This window comes from Chlorocebus sabaeus, chromosome 1, assembly GCF_047675955.1.
Source record: "Chlorocebus sabaeus isolate Y175 chromosome 1, mChlSab1.0.hap1, whole genome shotgun sequence".
Classification (NCBI taxonomy): domain Eukaryota; kingdom Metazoa; phylum Chordata; class Mammalia; order Primates; family Cercopithecidae; genus Chlorocebus; species Chlorocebus sabaeus.
In genome coordinates, this window is record NC_132904.1 from 1,396,506 (window position 1) to 1,417,262 (window position 20,757).

Below are 20,757 nucleotides of genomic sequence, written 5' to 3' on the forward strand. Positions count from 1 at the left end.
CCTTTTGATCCTTGTATGATGTGCACATTACTTAAGATTTGAAAAGCTAGTTGGATGCCAGGCACAGTGGCTCCCACCTGTAATCCCAGCACTTTGGGAGGCCAAAGCAAGCAGATCACTTGAGGTCAGGAGATTGAGACCAGCCTGGCCAACATGGTGCAACCCCATCTCTACTAAAGTAAAATACAAAAATTAGCCAGGTGTAGTGGCACATGCCTGTAATCCCAGCTACTTGGGAGTCTGAGGCATGAGAATTGCTTGAACCCGGGAGGTGGAGATCGCGCCACTGCACTCCAGCCTGGATCACAGAACGAGACTCCATCTAAAAACAAAACAAAACAAAACAAAAAAACGCTGGTTGGAGACACTAAACGTAACTAGACCCCTATTTCTGCTGGTACGTACATGCACCCACACACATGCACACAGCACACATGGAGGGGCCGGGAGGGAAGCCTCTAGCTGTTCACACTGGGACTGTGGGAGTGAGGGGAGTTGTGGGTAACACTGAGATTTTATATTGTTTCAAGTTATTTAAGCTTTTAGTAGCATGTAACAACCAAAAAAGTGTGTTTTACACCCTAAGGGTGCAGCTGAGGACCTGTGCCCATGCCTGGCCCTCAGGGACTATTCTGAGCCCACCCACGGTGTGAGCCTGGGGCAAGTTTCCAGGCCCAACACACAAGCTCCTGGCCTCAGGCCTGCCTCCCAGCAGCCTCTGCCCCCACCCTGCCCACCGCCAGTCTGAAGGAAGAGGCAGGGAGTCGTGGGGAAAACATCCACTTTAAGCTTTATTACAACACATTGTCTCCAAATACAAAGGGAGGGGCCCGGAGCGGAAGGTGCAGCCGCGGCGGGAGGGGCTCTAAGGGGGTGCGGAAGGGCCGGCAGCCCAGTCCACAGAGACTGGAGGCTCGGCGGGGGACCTGCACCCTCTCCTCCGCTGGACTTCCCAGCAAATAACAGGAGGGGCCGGGTCCATTGTGGGGCGATCCCAAAGCCAGGCAGTGGCCGGGTGAGAGGGGTAGGGAGAGGCTTGGAGAGGACTCAGGGCCCAGTGGGGAGAAAGCCACCAGGTGGGGCCCCAGCCCGCCTCCCGCAGCACTGGAGGAGGCAGTGGTCAACACAGGACCTTCTTCCCCACCCTGGCAGCTCACTTTGGGGTGACCAGTGCCTCAAGAGTGGGAGCAGAGACAGACTGAGACAGACAGGACTCCCCCCCTCCCACAGCCTGGAGAAGGGACAAGGGAAGGGGAGGAGGGGGGCCCAACCAGTGGCCCCAGACCACTGCCTCCTGGACAGCACAGGGGTGGGGGGCGAGAAGCGGGGAGCCAGTGCATCCTCCTCACCCAGGGTCTCCTCAGAAACCCAATGCAACAGACAGACAGGAGGCAAATTTACATAATTAATAATAATTAACCAATAATAATAAATACTTAAACCTCTAATCCATAGATTGCAAATACAACAACGATAGCTTATTTTCTTGGGGAACAGGAGTGGGTGGGGACAGAGGGAACGGGAACAGGACTTTTGCTGAAAGGAGGGATGACAGGAACACAGGGCTGTGGGTGAAAAGAACAACAAATAGAAGAAACAACAGAGAGGGCGGCTGGCCGGGGCGGGGTGGGCGCCTCCCTGGCCCTGCTCTGGACTCAGGACTGGGTCCTACCTGGGCCGCCTCTCCTGCCAAGCCCCTGGCCTCTTCCCATGGTGACTGGCCCCACTCCTAGACCCTTGGACGTCTGAAGGGCAGGGGTCCCAACGGCCTGAGAGGGTACAGGGCAGGGGCAGCAGGCAGACCCACCTGGGCCCAAAAGCCACCTGTGTGTGGGGGCTGGCATGCCACCTAGAGAGTGAGTGCCCTGGGAAAGGGGTGAACGGGAGTTTCTCTCTCGAGAGGCCCCCATGGGTGTAGGGGCAAACAAGGGAGCTTTATCTGCCTTGAGGCAGCGCTCCCTAAGTGAAGCAGGCCTACCACAGAAGGACAGGGGCTTGGCTGGCGCCTGAACTCCCTGTGTGAGCAGCACCTGCTTGGGGAACCCCTCGGCCTGCAGGTGAGCCTGAATTCCAAGTTCTGCCTCGGGCCTTGATAGGTGGGGGACGGACCTGGAACAGGACCCTAAGCCCACCCCCTCCTCATACCTGGGGGTCCAGGGCTCCCTGCCCAGTGGAGCCAGCACTGGCTAGCCAGGCCCCTCCTGCCTGACTCCCAGAGGCCAGGCTCCTCTGCTGCAGTGGTGCCGCCCTGCCCGAGAGGCAGCTCTAGGGGCACGGGCAAGGGAGAAGGGAGGGCCGCAGCCCTCTTAATGGCCTTTCTGAGCCACTCTGTGGCTGGACTGGGGCCCTGGCAGGAAGTGGGGGCACTAACACCCCTGTCCTCCCCTGTCCTCCACCTCATCTGACACTCCAGAACCCGCTGCCCCAAGCCCCTACACACACTGTTCTATTCCTCAGCCTCTCTGAACACCCCGGCACCATGGGGCCTAATGCCTGTCCTCCCCTGCCAGGGAACAGCTCTGGGGCAACAGGCAGTGGGGTGCCCTCCCTGCCACCAAGATTTGGCGTCTGGAGCTGGTGGAGGGTTGGCCGCACCGCTCCGGAGCACACCAGCTCCTGCTCCTCCAACCTATGGCTTTGGTGCAGAGCCCTAGGCTGGCGCAGAGAAGGGAGAGAGCAGGAGAGGTGGGTGGGGGAAGAAGGGAGGTTCTGCGGCTCAGTTTGTGGCAAAGAAGTTTTTTTTTTTTTTTTCCTTTTTTTCACCTTTTTCTTATGTAAAAAGTGCACGAAAGCTTGGCAGCTTTTGCAAAGGTCAGCAGAGTTTCCTGGGGCGGGGGAACTGGGAAGGGCCCCAGGCCTGGCACCCAGCTTGCGACTGAAGGTGGCCTCGTATTGCTTAGAAACGTGTGTTTCAGTTTAAATACCAGACAGTAAAAATAGAGCTCGAGGACCACCCGCACTGTTGCCAAATCATTGCCAGAATGAACAGCTTAAATAAATAAAAAATCGAAATATTTACTTCTCGATAAAAATCCCAGTAAAACCATTTACCTTTCTTTGCATTATATATAATATATATTTATAACGGGCCCGGCTGCGGGGGGCGGAGTGGAGGGCAGCGGAGGGGTCAGGACACCTCGATGACCTCCACGCTGCCCGAGAAGCTCGCCTGCTTGCCCAGGGCGGCCAGCTCCTCGCCGCGCGCACGCCCCTCCACCATGCCCTCCTCGAACTCCATCTGGCAGCTGCGGCGCTTGAACTGCGTCTCCGGGGCCGGCTCGTCCGGCCAGCCGGTCCGCGCGTCCCGGGGCTCAGCCCTCGCTGCCTCCCGGTGCCGCAGGTCGCTGCTGCCGCCGCCCGGTCCCGGGGCGCCCACCCGGCCGAAGGGCGCAAACAGCACCCCGCCCGCCCCCTGCGCGCCCTCGGGGCTGAAGCACCAGGGCCCGTCGGGCGACGGCGTGCCCGGGGAGTCGAGCGGCGGTGCCCAAGCCCCAGGGCCGGCTGGCTGGCCAGGACCGGGCAGCCCGGGCGCCGACAGGGCGGAGAGGCCGTGCCGCGGAGTCTGCCGGGCCGCGTCGCCAAAGTTCAGGCCGAGGCTGTGCGCGGGGGAGCGTGCGGGGGAGCCGGCGGGGGGCCGCGGTCGCCGGCGAGGCCGTGGGCGCGCCTCGGGTGCGGAGTCTGGGCTGTCCGGGCTGGGAGAGGGCAGGCCCAGCGCGGTCCCCGATGGGCTGTCCAGCTTGCAAAGTTTCGGGGCCTCGCCGGGGTCGGGGGGCCCGGGGCCGTCAGGCCGCCTGCTGGGGGCGTAGGCCGACTTGATGTCCAGCGAGAAGGAGCGCTTGAGGCGGTTGGTGTCCTGCAGGCGGTCCGAGGAGAGGTGCAGGCCCCGCAGACCCTGCTGCAGCGCGCTGGTGGCCGGGGGCGTGGGGGGCGTGGGGGGCGCGGGAGGCTCCCCGCCCGTGCTCAGGCCGCCCTCCCTGGCAGCCGCATTCCCGGTGGCAGCGCTCTCTGAGGTAGGTGGTGGCAGCCGTGGCAGTGGGGCCCCGGCGGCAGGGCTGGGCGGAGGCTCCGGCGTCCCTGAGGGGGTGCCCGCGTCGCTCTGCAGGGCGGCCAGCAGCTTCAGGCTGCGCTCGTACTCCAGCAGCTGGCCCAGGAAGTTGAAGTTGGGCGAGATGGATGGGCGCCTGTCCTTCACGAACCTGCGTGGGGTAGGGGGAGAGAGGTTTAGTCCCAGGCGCCCGCCAGGGCCAGGCTGCCCACCTGACGCCACCTGCTGGGCACCCATGAGCTCATGTGCGCCAGGCTGGTCTCAGGCCCTCCTCCCTTGCCAGGGGTCCTGGACGGTGGGGCCATTCTGGTGAAACTGGGCAGCCGAGGGAAGGGAGGTGACGCAGTGAGTCACAAGTGCGTGACTGGGGAAGGCGGTACCTGTAGGCGTCGTCGGAGGACATGCCCATGGTCTTCATGATGTAGGCAATGGCGATGGTGGCAGAACGGGAGATGCCGGCCAGACAGTGGACGATGACTTGGCAGCTGGAGAGCTTGGCTTTATCTGAGCAGGTGGGCCATGGGGGCCAGGTGAGGGCTAAGCCTGCACAGCGTCTCCCTGGCCCAGGGAGGGGACCCCACCTGCCCGACTGCCAACAGCTCAGGCTACTTCCCCGGGACCCCTCCTGTGCCTGTGGCCACGCCCAGCTCTAGCCTTCCTCTAGCCAGGCCCCCGCCCTCCGCCCACGGCAGACTCACCGATGAACTCGATGGACTTGTCCAGCCAGGGCAGCAGTTTTTCACAGTAGTTGTCATTGATGGGGACCCTCATGAAGCGGCTCTCGCAGATGAAGTCAGGCTTGGGGCAGGAGTTGCTGGCGTTGAGGACGTAGCTTATTCCATTCTGCGTCATCAGATCCTGGAGGAGCGGGAGGACGGGTTGGAAAGGGGTGGGAGAAGCTTGGGGTGGGAGTGAAGGCGGAGGCTTTTCCTGCCCTGCCGTCAGGAGGGCCTTTAGAATCCTGGGGTGGTCCTGGGAGCCTTGGAACCTGTCCCGGATCCCAGTGTATCCAGGGGCGGGCCCAGGAGGCCTCTCTGGTCCACCCTGGCACCCTGGGCCTATGTGGGGGGTGGGGGCATGGCTGGCCTCCATCTGCAGGCCCCACCCATGGCCGGTGGTGGGCTCCTAGGAATTTTATGGTTGCCTGGGTGGTGGCTTTTACCCTTTTCCCTCGTCACCATTTTTAAAACACGGGATTCTTTCAGAGTTGGACGGGGGCCCAGTGACATCCGAAGCTTGGCATGCCAGCTTCCCGCTCCTCCCCCAAGCCCTGCTGTGGTCCTGCCGGGGGCAGAGGTGGGGAACCTGGGGTTCTGCTGGGCCCCCCCATGCTTCTCCCACACCCAGCTCATCCACTGCCTTCAGTTCCTTTCCTCCCTCATCCCCCACTCTGCTGCCAAGCTGCCTCTGGAGCTCCTGCCCCTTTCCCATTGACCACCCCCCCAACTCCACTGCACACACACCTTGTTCAGCACGTCTTTCTGCGAGCCCAGGTAGAGGTGAGGCAGGATGCGGGTCAGGCCCACGCTGGGCACGGGCAGGCAGGGCTGGGAGAGGCTCATGGGTAGCAGGGCAGCAGGCTTGCCCTCGCAGAGGCCGGGGAAGCAGGAGGAGAAGGTGGCAAAGCCCCCTGTAGGAGGAGGCCCGTCAGGTGGGTTGAGAGAACACCTAGGCCTCCCCATCCGCCTAGGGTGCCCTGTCCACCTAGGTCACCCCATCTACTGCTGAGGATCAGTCACACCCAGCTCAGACCTGAGCCCAGCCAGCAAGCCTCTGGCAGCGCACCTGCTCTGGCCGCGGTGGGGGAGGGGGTGCTGCCACACATTTACAGCCCACACCTACACCCACATTCCTCCTCACGCTAATTAGGACCTGACCCAGCTGAGGACGCTGCTATGATGCCGGTAAAGGTGGGGTTGAGGTGGCTGGCCAGCGCAGCAGGCGCTGGACCCAGGCAGGGGCAGGCTCAGAGGTCACAGGAGTCTCCTGCCGAGGGTGTGGGTCACACAGCCCAGAGGAGAGGCCCTCGTGAGCACCCCCATCTCCCATACCCACGGCCTGGAGCCAAGCTGGGCCTTCCTCCTCCCCTGCGCTGATGCAATGCCTCCCTGCCTCCAGCTGGCTGGGAGCCCCAGGCCTGGGCTTAGGTGCCAGGACCAGGAGGCCAGGGCTTCTGAGAGGCCCTCCCCCCCCCCAGGCATGACATCACCCTGGCACAGCCCTGGGGGCATTTGCCATCTGGTTATGGCTCTACTCCACCCAGCAGGGGAGAACGGAGAGTGGAGGAGCCCTAGGCACTGGGGGCACGCGGGGCAGGCAGTGGGCACCCACTGCACATGTGACCGGCGTGTGCTGCTGCCTTCCACACACGTCCAAGTCCGAGGCCGTAGGCTGGTGGGAGGAAATCCTCTGCCCCGCACCAGCTGGAAAGACTGAAGTGTGAATCCCTGGATGTCTGACTCAGTGACCATGGGCAGTGCACACCTTGGCTCTGGTCTCTGCTTCCTCCTCCTGCCTGCCGCACGGCATCGTGCGGCTCCAAGAAGATAATAAGCACGAAGACACATGGTGAGAATGGACCTGGCTGGGGTGACCACCAATGTGGACCAGAAACTGGGCAGTACCCACCTGCTGGCTGCCAGCTCTTGGGAGGGTGGTGCCAGCACGGCCCAGCGCCACCCCGGGGACACTTCCCAGGATACGAGCCCCATGGCAAGCCAGCTCCTGCTTGTGCAGAGCCTGAGGCAGCTGGGCTGGGGCCTGGAGAAGCTCCAGGCTGGGTGGGTTGAGGCAGCAGCCTTGGAGGAACAGTCCCTTCTGTGGGAATCTGCTGGCTGGACAGGGGGAAGCAGGTAGGTGATTTGTCACCAACGACACCCCAGCTTGCAGGTTCCCCTGAGCAGAGGCCGGGCTGGGCGCTGTAGCTTCCACTCACTGTTCTGAGCTGGGGGAGCCCTGGATGTTCCTGCTGCACGACAGCCCCAGGGAGGGGGAGGGGCTGCACCACTTCCCTGCAGACTCCTCTGGCACCTGCTGCCTCTGCTCCTCCCCGTGCCTCTCCCAGGGATTTTGTGCCTTACTCTGCTTTCTCCAGGGCCTGGCCAGAGGAGGTGGTGGTGGTGGTGGTGGTGGTGGGGATTCCATCAGAACCCTCCCACCTCTCCCAAAGGAGGTAAAGGCAGGGAAGTCTCTGGACAGGTGCAGAGACCTGACAGCTGTGGCAGCAATTCCCCGGGAAGCTTCCCAGGACTTCCCCAGGTGGAGCAGGCAGTGTGGATGTCCCTACAGACCCCACTGTGGACGCCAGGCCTAGCAGGGACCGAGGCTTCAGGGATGTCAGAACCACCCAGGCTCTGGGGGGTGAGTAATAAGTGAGGGGTGTTGGGGTTCAGTGGACCCTTTGTAGGTCCCAGCACTCTTTGGGCCCTGGGGAGGCACCCCTACCCCCAGGCATCTCCAAAGGCACCTTCCCAGCATCCCTGCTCCCTGACTCGGGGGTTGCTGGGGTGGTGCCTGCAGTTCACCTGCTACTCACAATGAAATCCCAGACTTGAAAAAAGGCATGTGTACCAGGACATGTGCCCGCCCCATGCCACCTGGGAGATCCTGCAAGCGCCTATGGCCACAGTTACAGACACGCTTCTGCCCGCCACCTCCGTGACCCCCGGACTCCCCGCCAGGGCGGGGGCCGCCACCGCACCCACTTGCAGTGCAGTTGCCCGGCTGAGGGTCCAAGGCCGACTGCGGGCTGCTGCTTAAAGGGTCAGGCCCCTCTCCCATCCCGTGCCGCTTGCCCCCCAGCATCGTGAGCAGCACAGCTGGAGTGGGGGAAGAGGAGTGGCAGGGGGAGGTGGGGTTCACAGCAGTCCTGGGACCCCAGCACAGCCTGTCCCACAACTCTCTCCCGCTTCCCGCAAACCTGCCCTGTTGTGGGGAGGACAGAGGCTTGTTCCTCACGTTCCGGCCTCTACTGTCCCCGCAAATGGGCCACGGAACTCTGTCACCTGTGCTGCGGGATCCCGGAACGTCCTTTCTCCTGGGTGAGGGGCAGCACCCCTGCCCCACCCAATATATTCTTTCCCACTCTCCCTGGTTCTTCGAAGAGCCAGCCAGAGCAGGGGCTGTGCCCACCACAGGGAGGGAGGGAGTCTGAGGGCACAGCCCGCGGGCCGGCTTGGGTGCTGCCATGAACCCACACGACACCATGGGGCCTGGGGCTCCTTGGCAGCTGCGCTTTTGGAGAAAAGCGGACACGGCCACAACCTTGCAGGGCAGATGTCAGCACAGAAAGGCAGCTCAGAGGGTCCCAAGAGTGGGCGGGCATGACCAGGCCCTGGGAGTGCCCTCCTGGCAAATCCCAGCCCAGGCCCGGCCCCTCCCATGCCCACACCCACACTCACACCCACATCCACCTGCACAGCCATGCTGTCCCACCCACCAGTGCTGGGTGAGGGCCCCACCCCGCAAACCATCCCACTCTGGCCTCGAGGGAGACAGGCCCTTCCAGGCTCGGGACTTTCCTGGGATTCGCCTGGGGGTAGGGAGGTGCCACTCTGGGACCCTTCGCAACCTCCGAGAAGGGCCTCCTGGCTCCCATTCCTGGCTAGGGCAGCAAACTGGCCCTTGGGAGGGGTCCTGTTACACCTGGTGAGCTGTAAAAAGCCCCAAACTACTCTCTCTCCCCTCCCCTCCCCACCAGTTCCGCCCTCAAACTTAACCTAGGGGATGAAGGTTGGATCAGAGTGCGTCATTCTATGGCTTCTGGTTCTGAGAGTTCACACATATGTATACAAAAACCAAATCTCACCCCGACAGGCACAGGTGAGTACATACACAAAGACACCTGCATGTACATACATGTACATGCATGCATATACACATGCACACGCACACATGCACAGACGTACATGTACACACATACATGCACACACATACTTGCACACACAGGCTCTCATACACACACGCAGAGACATGCTGGTCACCAGATGCCCAGCGTCATGTACAGATGCACAGACACCCTCTGACCATGACCAGGACCACAGAGCAGTGCAGGGTGCTGGACTCACACACAGGTGGGGAGGGAGCCTGGCCTCAATGCTCTTGCCCAGGACACTGGACCACTCTCGAGCCTCCAGGTGCCCTTAAGGTCCCAGGACATGGCATCTCGGGAGGTCAGCCTGGTCAAAGTGGCTGTTACCCCCTCATCTGCCTACAGCCACCCTCAGGCTGGGTTGAAGGCACCTGCTTCCATTGGACGCAGGGCCAAGGGCCTGGCTTGGCTGCCCACTCCCCACCCCACCGCGCCTGTACCCCACAGTCCCCCATGCCCTCTGCTTGCCTGGCACAGCCCCTGGTAGCCCAGGCCAGGTGGCAGGAACCTAGACAATGACCCCAGACCTGGGTGGGGGAGGGTGCACGTCCCTGGGACAGGCCAGCTCCACCCGGCTCTGGGACCTGGGCCATCCCCAGGAAGTGGATTCTACAGACACACCCTCGGTCACAGCCCAAGGGAAGAAAGAGCCCTCTGGGACCAAGCCCAGAGGTCACAGCCCAAGGGAAGAAAGAGCCCTCTGAGTGTGTGAGTGTGAGAGTGTGAGTGTGAGTATGTGTGTGTGAGTGTGTGTCAGTATGTGTGTGTGTGTATATGAGTATGCATGTGTATGTGTGTGTGAGTGTATGAGTATGTGTGTGACTGAGTGTATGTGAGTGTGCGAGTATGAGAGTGTATGTGTGAGTGTGAGTGTGTATGTGAATGTGTGTGAGCGTGTGTGTATGTGTGTGAGTGTACGAGTGTGTTGTGTGACTATGTGTGTGTGTGTGAGTGTACGTGAGTTGAGTGTTTTGAGTGTATGTGTGTGTATGTGAGTGTGTATATGTGTGCATGTGTATGAGTGTGCGTGTGTGTATGCATGTGTATGTGTATGAGTGTGAGTGTATGTGAGTGTGTATGTGTGTGTATGTGAGTTGTGTGTATGTGAGAGTTTGTGTGTGTGTATCTGTGTGACTGTATTGTGTGAGTACGTGAGTGTATGTGTGAGTCTGTGTGTGTATGTGTGAGTGTATTGTGTGTGTATGCGAGTTATGTGTATGTGAGTGTATGAGTGTGTGTGTGACTGTATGTGTATGTGTGTGTGTATGTGTGAGTGTACGTGAGTTGAGTGTATGTGTATGTGAGTGTGTATATGAGTGTGCATGTGTATGCATATGTGTATGAGTGTATGTGTGTGTGTATGAGTGTGAGTGTGAGTGTGTATGTGTGTGTGTATGTGAGAGTTGTGTGTATGTGTGTGTATGTGAGAGTTGTGTATGTGTGTATCTGTGTGACTGTATTGTGAGTGCGTGAGTGTGTGTGTGTATGTGAGTCTGTGTGTGTGTGTATTGTGTGTGTGTATGCGAGTTATGAGTGTGTGAGTGTATGAGTGTGTGTGACTGTATGTGTATGTGTGTATGTGTGTGTATGTGTGAGTGTACGTGAGTTGAGTGTGTATGAGTGTGCATGTATATGTGTGCGTGTTTGTATGCGTATGTGTATGAGTGTATGTGTATGAGTGTGAGTGTGTATGTGTATGTGAGAGTTGTGTGTATGTGTATCTGTGTGTATGTGTGTATGTGTGTGAGTGTATTGTGAGTGTGAGTGTGTGTGTGTGAGAGTCTGTGTAAGTGTATTGTGTGTGTGTGTGAGTGTATGCGAGTTATGAGTGTGTGTGCGCGTGTGCATCAGTATGTAGGGAGGTGGCTTCCCTGCCTCCAGGGCTTAGGGCCAGTTGCCCAGGCTGCTTTTGGGCCACAGGGATCCCTGGAGGGAGGCTGCTGGGACCCCGGCAGCAGCCTTGATGCCAGGCTGTTGCCAGGCAACCTGCACTTAGCTGGGCTTTTGGGGGTGGGAGACTTCCTCAGGACCCCAGGGCTCCACAGAGTTTCCAGAGGATGGGGCGTCTGCCTCCCACTTCTGACAGGAGCCCCGGGAGGGGGATGGGCTCCCAGCCTGCATGCCTTGTCCTACACCTCCGGAGCCCAGCTGTACTGTGAGGTTTCCTTCTGTGTTGAGGATAGACTCATTGGTGGGTCCTGAAGTGTGGGGGTCCTGGGGAGAGGATGGTGGAGCCTCAAGAACCACAGATGTGGCCAGGCATGGTGGCTCACACCTATAATCCCAGCACTTTGGGAGGCCGAGGCGGGCGGATCACGAGGTCAGGAGATCGAGACCAACCTGGTGAAACCCCGTCTCTACTAAAAATACAAAAAATTAGCCGGGCATGGTGGCGGGCTCCTGTAGTCCCAGCTACTCTCGAGGCTGAGGCAGAAGAATGGCGGAAACCCGGGAGGCAGAGCTTGCAGTGAGCTGAGATCACGCCACTGCACTCCAGCCTGGGCGACAGAGCGAGACTCCGTCTCAAAAAAAAAAAAAAAAAAAAAAAAAAAAAGGACCACAGATGTATGATGGAGATGCCCCTGTGCCCAGCAGACGCCTCCCTGGCCCCAGCCCCACTGCTGGCCGAGCGAGTGCCTCAGGGAGGCGTGGGTCCCAGACTCACCCGTGAGGATGGCCACGCTGTCGAAGCAGCCGTCCAGCTTGCTCAGCAGGATGGAGAGGAAGCTGTCTGCGGCCAGCACGCTGGCGTCCCGCGTGCTCTGGTCATAGACCACCACGTCCTGTGGCTCTGTGGCCTCCACCTGGGGGCCATGGGGCAGAGGTCAGCATGCCGCCTCCACCTCTCAATGCCCTGGCCCTGTCCCAGCCGCACTGGCCCAAGGGAATAGTAAGGGCATCAGATGATGGGAGGCAGGCAGCTGTCACCTTGCTGCCTGGAGGGGAGGGCAGGTGCGGACACACACCTCACACACTCTCCATCTGCCAGATGCCCAGGTGCACACACCCACACCACACAGGCCATGGGGACCGGGAGGGATGAGCTCCTGCCCTGCGCAGCTGTGCCCCCATGCCATGCACACGGGTGAAGGGCACGGGTACTATGGGCCAGGCCCGTGTGGAGGAGACACAGGTGAGTGCAATGGGAGCCCAGTATAGGACCTGGCTGGGTTCCTGGGACGGTGGAGGGACAGGGAAGCTCGGCCCATTTCAGGGATTCCAGAGACAGATGCCTTTGGGTGTGGGCTCTCAGTGGGGCTAACTCTGCAGCCAGCAATTCTGCTCCCCACCCTATCCTCTCCCCAACCCCCAGCGGAGAAACAGAGGGCTGCAGCAGGACCCCAGGCCCCTGCACCAATTCCGGAGGCAGTAGCTGGAAGCTGGGTTCCTCCTGCCCTCCTCCCCCACGCCAAGGGCCGGCCCAGATGTTGAGCGGCTTTTGCTCAGACAGCACTGGTGCCCCCGCCCTGAAAGCACGCTCAGCCCTTAAGCCAGCTGAGCCGCCAACCCCAGGCTGGGGTGACGTCATCGGCAGCCAATGGGATCGCACTCTGCCTGGAGTCCTCGCTGGGGGTCATTAATCACTGGATTCCCCTTGTTGGAAGCCAAAGGGAGCTGTTTCTGGCCTTGGGGCAGGCGGACTCCTGGCCAGTGGCCATCCCACTTGAGTCCTCCCATGTCCCAGCTCCGAACAGGGCATATCAGCCACCCAGACCCCTCTCAAAGCCTCCAGTGCCAAGAGCTTGTCTCCCTCGTCCCCCTGCAAGGCAGTGGAAAGAGGAGGTGCCGCCACCTTCACAGGTCAACAGCCCCGCTGGCCCCTCCCCAGCTGCACCTGATGGTCCTGGGCGGAATGAGCTGTCCTTCCCCAGAAGGATATTCCTGGGGGGCCACAGAGAGAATTCTGGGTCCCCGAATACTCTGCGGGCTGGGGGGAGCTGTGGGACAGGGACACCGACTGCTCACGTGTGCCTTTTGACCACCCCTCCTGTCCTCACAGCAAGGGGAGTGGACCACACAGCTGTCCCTGTCCCGTGTAGGCCAGCTGGGCTGCTCCCACTGCCATGTGGTCACACCTTGCTCTTCTGTTCACGGCTCCCCTCTGTGAACCCGGGCCGGCCCCGGCCACACAGTCCTATCTGCGTGGGGAGGGCCCGGCATCTCCGTGTAGGAGCTGAGCGAGGAGGCCCTGGAGGGAGGGTAGGGAGGGGTGCTGCGGGGGTATGTGGGGGGGTGCCCTGAGCAGGGGCAACAGGCAATGGTGAGAGGCAAGTGCCGGGGGGCTGCTCCACATGCCCCCGGCTATGACCCCAAGGAGCCGAATTTGGACCGGAGGGCAGAGGAGGGGGTGCTGCCCGAGCTGAGGGCCCCTTAGCCATGGACCCTGGAGGTGGTGCACGCCTGGCGGGCAGTGGGCTGGGTACCTGGCTGCGTGCAGCCGGCTGGATGAGTTCCGCAATGGTCACCTTGCCCTGCTGCAGCCGCCGCTTCACCAGCTTGGAGCAGCAGATGTTGACGGAGCTGAGCACATGCCAGCTGTTGTACTCCACGAAGGAGCGGCTGTCGATGACCAGCGGCCCCCCAGGCCCGCCCCGCAGCAGGCTGGCCAGCTTCTTGGCGTCCATAACCTTCCTCGGGAGCCGGTCCCCGGCCATGGTGGGGCAATGGGTGCTGGGGAGGGTGACCCCTGAAGTGAGGGGGGGCTGCTCCGACGGCCCAGGTGTGGCCTTGCGCTGGGAGTGACCTAGCACATGGTGCCGGACCTGCAGGGACAGGGGGACGGTCAGCAGCGCTGCAGTTCCCGGGGTGGCACCCAGAAGCTCCCCAGGACAGATCGGAGCTGGGACCTGCGCCCACCAGGACATCTGAGCCCAACGTGTGCCCGTGGGGACCCTTTTCCCTCTGGTGAGACCCCGTTGAGGTCACAAGGCCAGCAGCAGGATGCAACAAGGCAGAGGGGGGCAAATGGGCCCCACAGGAAAGGGTCTGAGGGCTGGACGAGGCCAGGGGTTCTTCCTGTGGGCCCTGGGGTTCACCCACCCTTAGGCATTCCAGAACATTCCATCTCATCCCTGGGACACAGGCATCTCCCTGCTGTGACCTCTGCATCTTTTCCACCACAGGACCCCCAGCAAGTCAGGGGTCTGGACGGCGCCTCACCCTCCCTCATGGTCCAGCTCTCTGCCCTCCACCGGGCTTGCTGTCTTCACACCTGCCCCTCCCTCCCTGGACTCCCCAGGGAATCCAATCCCTGCAGACTTGACTCCAGGGCAGCTCCATAAGCCGATAATCCAGCCCCTGGTGCATGGTGGCCTTGGGGCTGCCTCCACTGGAGAGTGGGCTCCCGGGGGGCAGCTGGATGGCAGGAGGGTGCGGGAGGGGCTCCAGCACGGAGGCACAACTCCTTTGCCACTGCTGCCCTCCTGGCCTGCAGGCTGAGGTTTAGTGCACGCTGCGTGCCTGCTGGGGGTGAGTGCCCAGCTCCTGCAGGGGTGTGTCACACCCACAGAGTGCCCCTCCCCCAGTGGAGCCTGGGGTCTAGGGAGCCCCTTCAGGGGCTGATGGGACCCAGGATGGGAGGGGTGGGGCAGTCCTAGGAGGAAGGTCAGTGACGGGGACCCTGCAGGGACCAGGCCCTTGGCATGGCCTGCAAAGGCAGACTGCCAGGTGGGCAGGGGGAGTAGGGATGTTTGAGGATGGAGCCTCTGGAAGCCCCTCCTGCAGGCTTGGTGACAAGCCTCTGTCACTGCCCCACTGCCGGGCCCCATCTCCCTGTCACCTGTCAAGACTGGCCTTCCTCTGGGTCCACTTTAGACTCCCAGCCCTTAGGAGGCACACAGTGTAAGGACGATGAGTTTGCTTCAACTATGGGGAAACTGAGGCTTGCGGCAAAGGTGGGACCTGGGCCACACCTGGGTCACACACAGATGGGCACTGGGTGTTCCTGCAAGGTCATCTCCCTTGTGCCCCCACGGCTGCCAGCCAGTCAGGAAGTTCACTCCACCCAGCTCAGGAGTGAGGGAAGGCTGGGAGATGGGTGCACCCTGGGCCCTGTGCAGAGCGGGTTACGGTGGGCAGTGGACCCTTAGCAATTCAGACCCCCAGCCCACAGCCACAGGGGGAACTGGGGGCAGCCACCCTGAGGACACCCATGCACTGCCAACAGCAGGCTGGGGACAGAGGCCATCACCATTTCTGGACTCTCCAGGTCAGCTACTAGACTGGCGGGGGCCAATGGGAGAGTTCACAGAGCAGCAGGTGCAAGGCTGGTGTGGACCTCGTCCCTGGCCCAGCCCCGACTCCACACTGAGGGGCAGGTCCCAGCTCATACCTGCCCAGGAGCCCTAGCCTCACACTCACTCTCCTTCTCCAGACACTGCAAGCTTGGCCCCTGCCTGGCCGCTCCCGCCTCCACTAGGCCCAGGCCTCTGTGCATTCCCACCACCCATCCTGCTGCCAGAGGCCAGCGAAACACCCGGCTGTGGACGGGCAGCCTCAGCTGACCCCACAGCTGACACCAGGGACTGCGGTGGCACCTGGTCAGCCGGGCCTCAGGATCCCACTCAGATGCCGTTCCTGGGCTGGTGCTCCAGCCTCCACCACAGGGTGGGGAACCCTCCCCAGGGCCAGACCCAGCAAGTTCAACAGCAAAAGAGCCTGCTGCCTGCCTGCTGTGGAGGGTCTCTGCCTGCCAAGGGGGTCCCTGACTGCCTACGGAAGAGCCTCAACGAGCTGTTTGTCCTTCCTGAGTTCTACCTGAGCCTTGCACAGGTGGTGAGAGGCGAGGGCCCAGATGTGTGGTCCTGGGGAGACAGCGGCTCCACGTGCCCCATACGACACCCAAGGGCCCAGCTCAGAGGCCCAGCACCCCGAGAAGGCCACAGTAGCAGGACGCCTGGGCTGGGGGTCCTTCGAGGAGCTGCCCCGGCCTCAATGTCCTCATCCGTTAAGTGGGGGTGGATTCTCTGTCACTGAAAACAACGGAAGCAAACACCGCCCAGTGCAGGGAGGAGGGCAGATGTGAGAAGAGGCCCTCGCCCTCCCTGCAGCCAGGGCCTAGGCTTCATACAGCCTTGAGTCCTGACACTGCCATGAGAAACTCGGTGCAGCCAGCTAGGCCTGAGACCCAGAGGGAGGGGAGGGAGGACAGCAAGTCCAGCTGCAGGGGCTGGAGGGGCGGGAGGGACGGGAGGATGGGTCCCGGCCTTTACCTGTCCCTGCTCTGTCTCCCAAGCAACCCTGAGCTGGAGCTGGGCCTATCACCCACAATAGTATTGTTATTTGCAGCCGAAGGGGACTCATTAGCAAGTTAGCACCTCCACTGTCGTCATGGCAACGGCAGAGGTGCCAGGCAACCGCTGCTCCTGCGGCAGCCACCACCATGGAGCAGGCTCCTCTGCAGAGTGGGCACGCGCCCCTCCCTGCTCTCTTCCACCCACCCTGGCAGGTGCCCGGCAGCGCAGAGCCCAGTCCTCAGCCCCTCTGCTCCTCTGCCCTACCTGGTCCTAACCTTCCTTCCCACTCCCAGTACCTGCTGTGCCCAGCATGATCCCTGCAGCTCACTGACTCCCCACCCCCTCGGAGGCCTTCTGTACTGTGAAGGGTTGACCAGGTGCCCCCTCCTGCAGCAAGCCTCCGTGCTGTGCTGGCCTCCGGGAGAGCATCCTCACAGGGTCTCCTTGGACCTACAGCTCCCAGGGGCATGTCCCTCACCTCTGGTTCCCCAGATGCTAAGGATCGGGGCCCAGCTATGCCAGGGATGGGGCAGGTTGGGTGGGGTGGGGAACAGAGACACTAAGGACAGCCTGGTGCAGATCAGTGGGGCCAGCACTGGCCATGTGGGAACAGAGGTAAGGAAACGTGAATGGTGTTGGTCCCACGCCTCTCCTTTCACGGCCCCACATGTCAAGCCCTCCTGAGTACCTGTGGCCCTACTCTTCCAGTGCCTAGGGGCTGGGGGGTGTGAGGCAGGGCTGGGGACAGGATGCCCCCTGGCACAGCCCCATACACCCTCTTCAAAGGTCTTTGAGCCCAGGAGGAAGCAGTTTCCAAGTCCAAAGTCACAAGAAGGCTCCTCCCAGGCCCACACCTTCCAGGAGGCATCAGGCAGCCACCCTCCCCTGGGACACAGCACGCCTGGCTCTGCTCCGGTGCTGCGTGCACACTGCCCTCTAGGTGTGCCAGAACACACCCCTTTGCACACCCACTCCACACACACTGGGCTGGTGCCCCTTACCCGCAACCCACCTGTCCTGTGTGCAAGTACCCACGCGTGAATGTGTGCACACACGTGGTGCTGGACATACACTAGAATACACGCACATCCTTGCTCTCTGTATGCAGAATCCCCTGAGAACCCCAGGACTCCGGTACCCCGGGGGCCAGCTCCAGACTCCTTACACACGAACTCCCACTCCCAGCGCCTCTACACAGCACATTCCTGAGCACAGATGGGACCAGGGAGTCCCAGGCCACCCCCAACTCTCAACTGACAGCATCCTCGCCACGTTACCTTCTGCTCAGCACCTAGAAATGGGGACTCATGACCTTCAGAGACAGCTGCCAGGACTGTCAAGCATGGGGGGATGGGACTGTGTCTCCCCCTTACACCTAGGCAGGCTTTTTGAGCTGTCTGGCTCACTGTCACCCACGGATGCCTCTGGAGGCAGAAATCGTCACAATAAGGAGGTTGGGGAGAGACTGGTGGGTGGCGACTCTGGGAGGCAGGGACCCTGCACTCATGCAGGTCAGCTCTCTTTCCTCATTGGGCTCCCCCAAATGTCCTCATCCCTGCATCCCCTCAGCTCTCTGGGCTAGTGGTGCAGGACCCAAGCTGGCCTGCACTCTGTTTCTCTGGCCTGGGGAAGCTGTGGACCTGGGAGAAAGTGGGGTAGGGCTGGGGGCTCCCTCCGATCCCAGGAACAGGGTCCGGGTAGGGCAGGGGATGGGAGGGCTTGGCACAGGGGGCCGTGAGGACATATCCAGGGTCCCTCCCTTCCCACTGGGCCTGTGTCCCTCCTCCTGGTCACTGTGCCATACGCTAAACACCAGGACCAGCCTGGGGCTTCCAAGGTTCACTGCCCTGAGCAGCTCCAGCAGAGGGGGCCTCAGCCGGTGCAGTTCTCATGTCCAGAACCACCTCTCTCGCTGTGGGCCTGCCCCTTTCCTTGCCTTCTGCAAGAAGTGACACCTAGGTCTCACCAGGCCCCAGCCAAAGGCCCTTCGAGACACCTTCCCAGTGGCAGCCTCTAGGCCCTGACTTCAGCCCCAGCCTGAGAAGAGAGAGGTCCTGGAGCAGAGACTGACTCTAAGCTTCTTTCTGTACCTCTGTTCATGGGACTTTATTCCCAGAAACCTCCCCGAAGACAGAGGGCACCAGGGGAATAGAACCTGCCCAGCCACACTCCTGCAGCCCCAGGCTGGCTGAAGCAGGAGGTATTTCAGCGAGACTTCAGGATGAACTTCCAGCTGGGGTCATATGATCCGCCATCCGCATCCAATACTTATTAGCAGTGAATGCATGGGACTGTCCTCCTGGTGGAGGGCTGGGGGCCTGGGGTGCTACATTCACCCCTGCACCGCCTAGCTGCAACAGTGTCTCTGGGTGGGCTGTGCCAGAAGGGAGGCAAGGGAGAGTGCCCGGGCTTGGACCTCCCCTCGGAACCCCCGCAGGGGCACAAAAGGAGCTTCCCTGGCCTGCAGCACCCCACCCCCACCCCAAGCTGCATAGCAAGAGCACTGCGGAGCCACACTACATCCTGCCACCCTCTCCTCCATCCCACAACGTCCCCGCCCCCCATCACTGCAGCACAGAGCCCCTATTCCCCTTAGCAGAGGCCCGTACACACACCCCGGAGCAGGGAGACGGAAGCAGATTCTCCCAGAAGGGGTGACCCTGTTGGGGCTGGGCCTATTGTTGCCCCCTCCCCTCCAAGCCAGACTGTTAGGTACCCCCACCTGGTCTGCTCCGCATCCCAGGCTGGGCAGCTGGGCCTAGCGAGGTGGCTGCAGCAGCCTGGCTGTGCCAGCCCCTCCCCCAGCGCCGCGGCTGCCTCTGCAGCAGGCGGAAGGGCGCAGGGGCTTTATCCCTCAAGGGCCGGCTGGGCACCCCGGGATGGGGGTGCGGGGCGGCCTGGACATTTGGGGGTATGGATCTGCAGCCCTCCTCTGCGACAGGGGACGGCCCCTTCTCGGGTGTCCCACGCCAGAGGCCGTCGCGTCCCTCCCACGGCCGAGGCTCCACACCTCCCGGACCGGCTCCGGGCCAGGGTCCGCCTGCTCCGGTTCTGGCCCCCGCGGGGGTGCCGTTCGGGACGTCGGGGGCTCGCGCAGATCCGCGCTGGATCTCAGGTGGCCCTGGTGGGTCCCGGATTTTTGTTCCCCCCGTTCCACACCCAAAGAAGGAGCTGCGTGGAGAAGGACGGCAACGCGGCGGGCGGGCGTGGGCTGGGCCCGGGTCCGCCGGGCGCTGCGGAAGGCGCGGAAGGGGCCTCCCTGTCCCGGGCGTCCTGGCCGGCCGGGGCCGCTCACTCCGGGGCCGCCTCCTCCTCCCGGGCGCCCGCCGGGTGCCGCTGCCCCAGCGCCCCCGACGCTGCGCCCTCCGCCCCCCGGCCCGGGCCGGTGAACCCAGTCCCCGGCGCCTGCCCCCGCCCCCGCCCCGCCGGCGCCTCCGCTCACCTCGCTCGCGCTCGCCTCGGGGGCGCTCCGGGGACCCGCGCCGCGCTCAGGGCGCCCGCTCGGCTGCGCCGTCCATGGGCCCGGCGGGGGCCCGCGCAGCCGGGGCAGGGGCCGGGGGAGCGCGCGGGCCGCGTCGCCGTCGCCGCCGTCGCCGCCGCCAACGCCGCGGGGAGCGCTCGCTCGGGCCGGGGCGCGCGCACTGCGGGCGGGCACGCGCGCTCGCGGCGCGCATCCCAGCCCCGCGACTCGGCGGGCGCGGCCGGGCGGTTCCGGCGCGGCTCGGGCTCGGGCTCGGGCTCGGGCGTCCGGCGTCCGGCGGGGCGGTGTTGGGGGGAGCCGGCTCGGCCGCCGCGCTCGGCCGCGAGTGACAGGCCCGGGGCGGAGGGCGGGGCCGCCGGCGGGGATGAGGTCATGCCGAGCGAAAAAAGCCCCTGACGTCACCTGCAGCCAATCAGCTCGCGCGGCTCGGGGGCAGGTGACGTCAGCGGAGCCCGGGCTCAGGGTGAAGCCGAGGCGGTGGCCGCGGGGGGGCGGGGTGCAGGGTGCGGGTGGGTCGCGCTGCCGCCGCCTTCCGTCCTCACCCCGGGACCGGCTCTTAAAGGGACCACGCGGCGTCCGGGACCCCGCCTCCAGGAAGCCCTCCCGGCCCCGCGCTCCGCGTCACCCGGGCCCCCAGCCGCGTCGCACAGACCCCGGACGGTCCAGCCGAGCGACCCCGGGCGCGACGTCCTTCCCCCCGGCCCGGGCAGGCGCCGGCGCCGCTCCCCACTTCGCCCGGCCTTTGTTGGCGCGGGGCCGCCGCGGGGGAGCCCTCCCCAGACCCGGGCGCGGCGTTTTACCTGCAGCGGCTGCGCTCGCCCCGCCGCGACCCCCGCAGGACGGAGCCGGAGCCCCCTGCACCTGGGCGGACCGGGGACCCTCAGAGGCGAGCCGGCTGCCTCGGGTCACACATCCGCGAACTCCGGGGACGGGCTCCCCAGGACGCCGCCGCTCCCACGACCCCCGCCCTCCCGCTTCCGTGGAAAGCCGCCCCGACGACCCCCGTGCGGGTTGTTGAGGGGCCGTCCTCCGCCGACAGCTGTGGGAACACCTCCGCGCGTGCGGCGGGACGCGGCGAGTCAGTGGCAGGAAGAACGCACGGGTAATTGCACCTTGGGCAGGTGTT

At 63.0% G+C, this 20,757-nt stretch overlaps 2 protein-coding genes across 4 annotated transcripts; both read right to left on the reverse strand.

Annotated features, from left to right (window-relative positions):
- Positions 1-771: 771 nt before the first annotated feature.
- Positions 772-2,481, reverse strand: LOC103241812 (uncharacterized). Its single transcript, XM_008009359.3, is given in 6 exon segments — positions 772-1,651; positions 1,654-1,671; positions 1,674-1,905; positions 1,907-2,060; positions 2,062-2,186; positions 2,443-2,481. Coding segments are annotated over 6 exon segments (741 nt in total). The 3' UTR covers positions 772-1,478.
- A 239-nt stretch (positions 2,482-2,720) lies between these two features.
- DUSP8 (dual specificity phosphatase 8) lies at positions 2,721-19,703 on the reverse strand. 3 transcript variants are annotated; one of them, XM_073005411.1, is made up of 7 exons: positions 19,593-19,703; positions 13,382-13,678; positions 11,581-11,719; positions 5,509-5,675; positions 4,744-4,903; positions 4,426-4,549; positions 2,721-4,196 (listed from the first exon to the last, which is right to left on the reverse strand). In XM_073005411.1, the coding sequence occupies exons 2-7, from the start codon at positions 13,568-13,570 to the stop codon at positions 3,128-3,130; spliced, it is 1,848 nt and encodes a 615-aa protein (XP_072861512.1). In that variant the 5' UTR covers positions 13,571-13,678; positions 19,593-19,703; the 3' UTR covers positions 2,721-3,127. The 3 variants fall into 3 exon arrangements, with proteins under 3 accessions (XP_072861512.1, XP_072861491.1, XP_037854725.1); XM_073005390.1 differs by having other exon boundaries at positions 13,340-13,678; XM_037998797.2 differs by lacking the exons at positions 11,581-11,719; positions 13,382-13,678; positions 19,593-19,703 and adding an exon at positions 6,377-11,458.
- Between the last annotated feature and the right edge of the window lie 1,054 nt (positions 19,704-20,757).

What these genes read in the sequence shown, in the direction of transcription:
- DUSP8 (XM_073005390.1), bottom strand. Translation starts at nt 13,570, where the DNA reads ATGGCCGGGGACCGGCTCCCGAGGAAGGTTATGGACGCCAAGAAGCTG. An exon ending in CAGCGTGGCCATCCTCACGG is followed by an intron (nt 5,676 to 11,580) that starts GTGAGTCTGGGA and finishes CTCCTCCTACAG; the next exon opens with GGGGCTTTGCCACCTTCTCC. An exon ending in AGAAAGACGTGCTGAACAAG is followed by an intron (nt 4,904 to 5,508) that starts GTGTGTGTGCAG and finishes CCGCTCCTCCAG; the next exon opens with GATCTGATGACGCAGAATGG.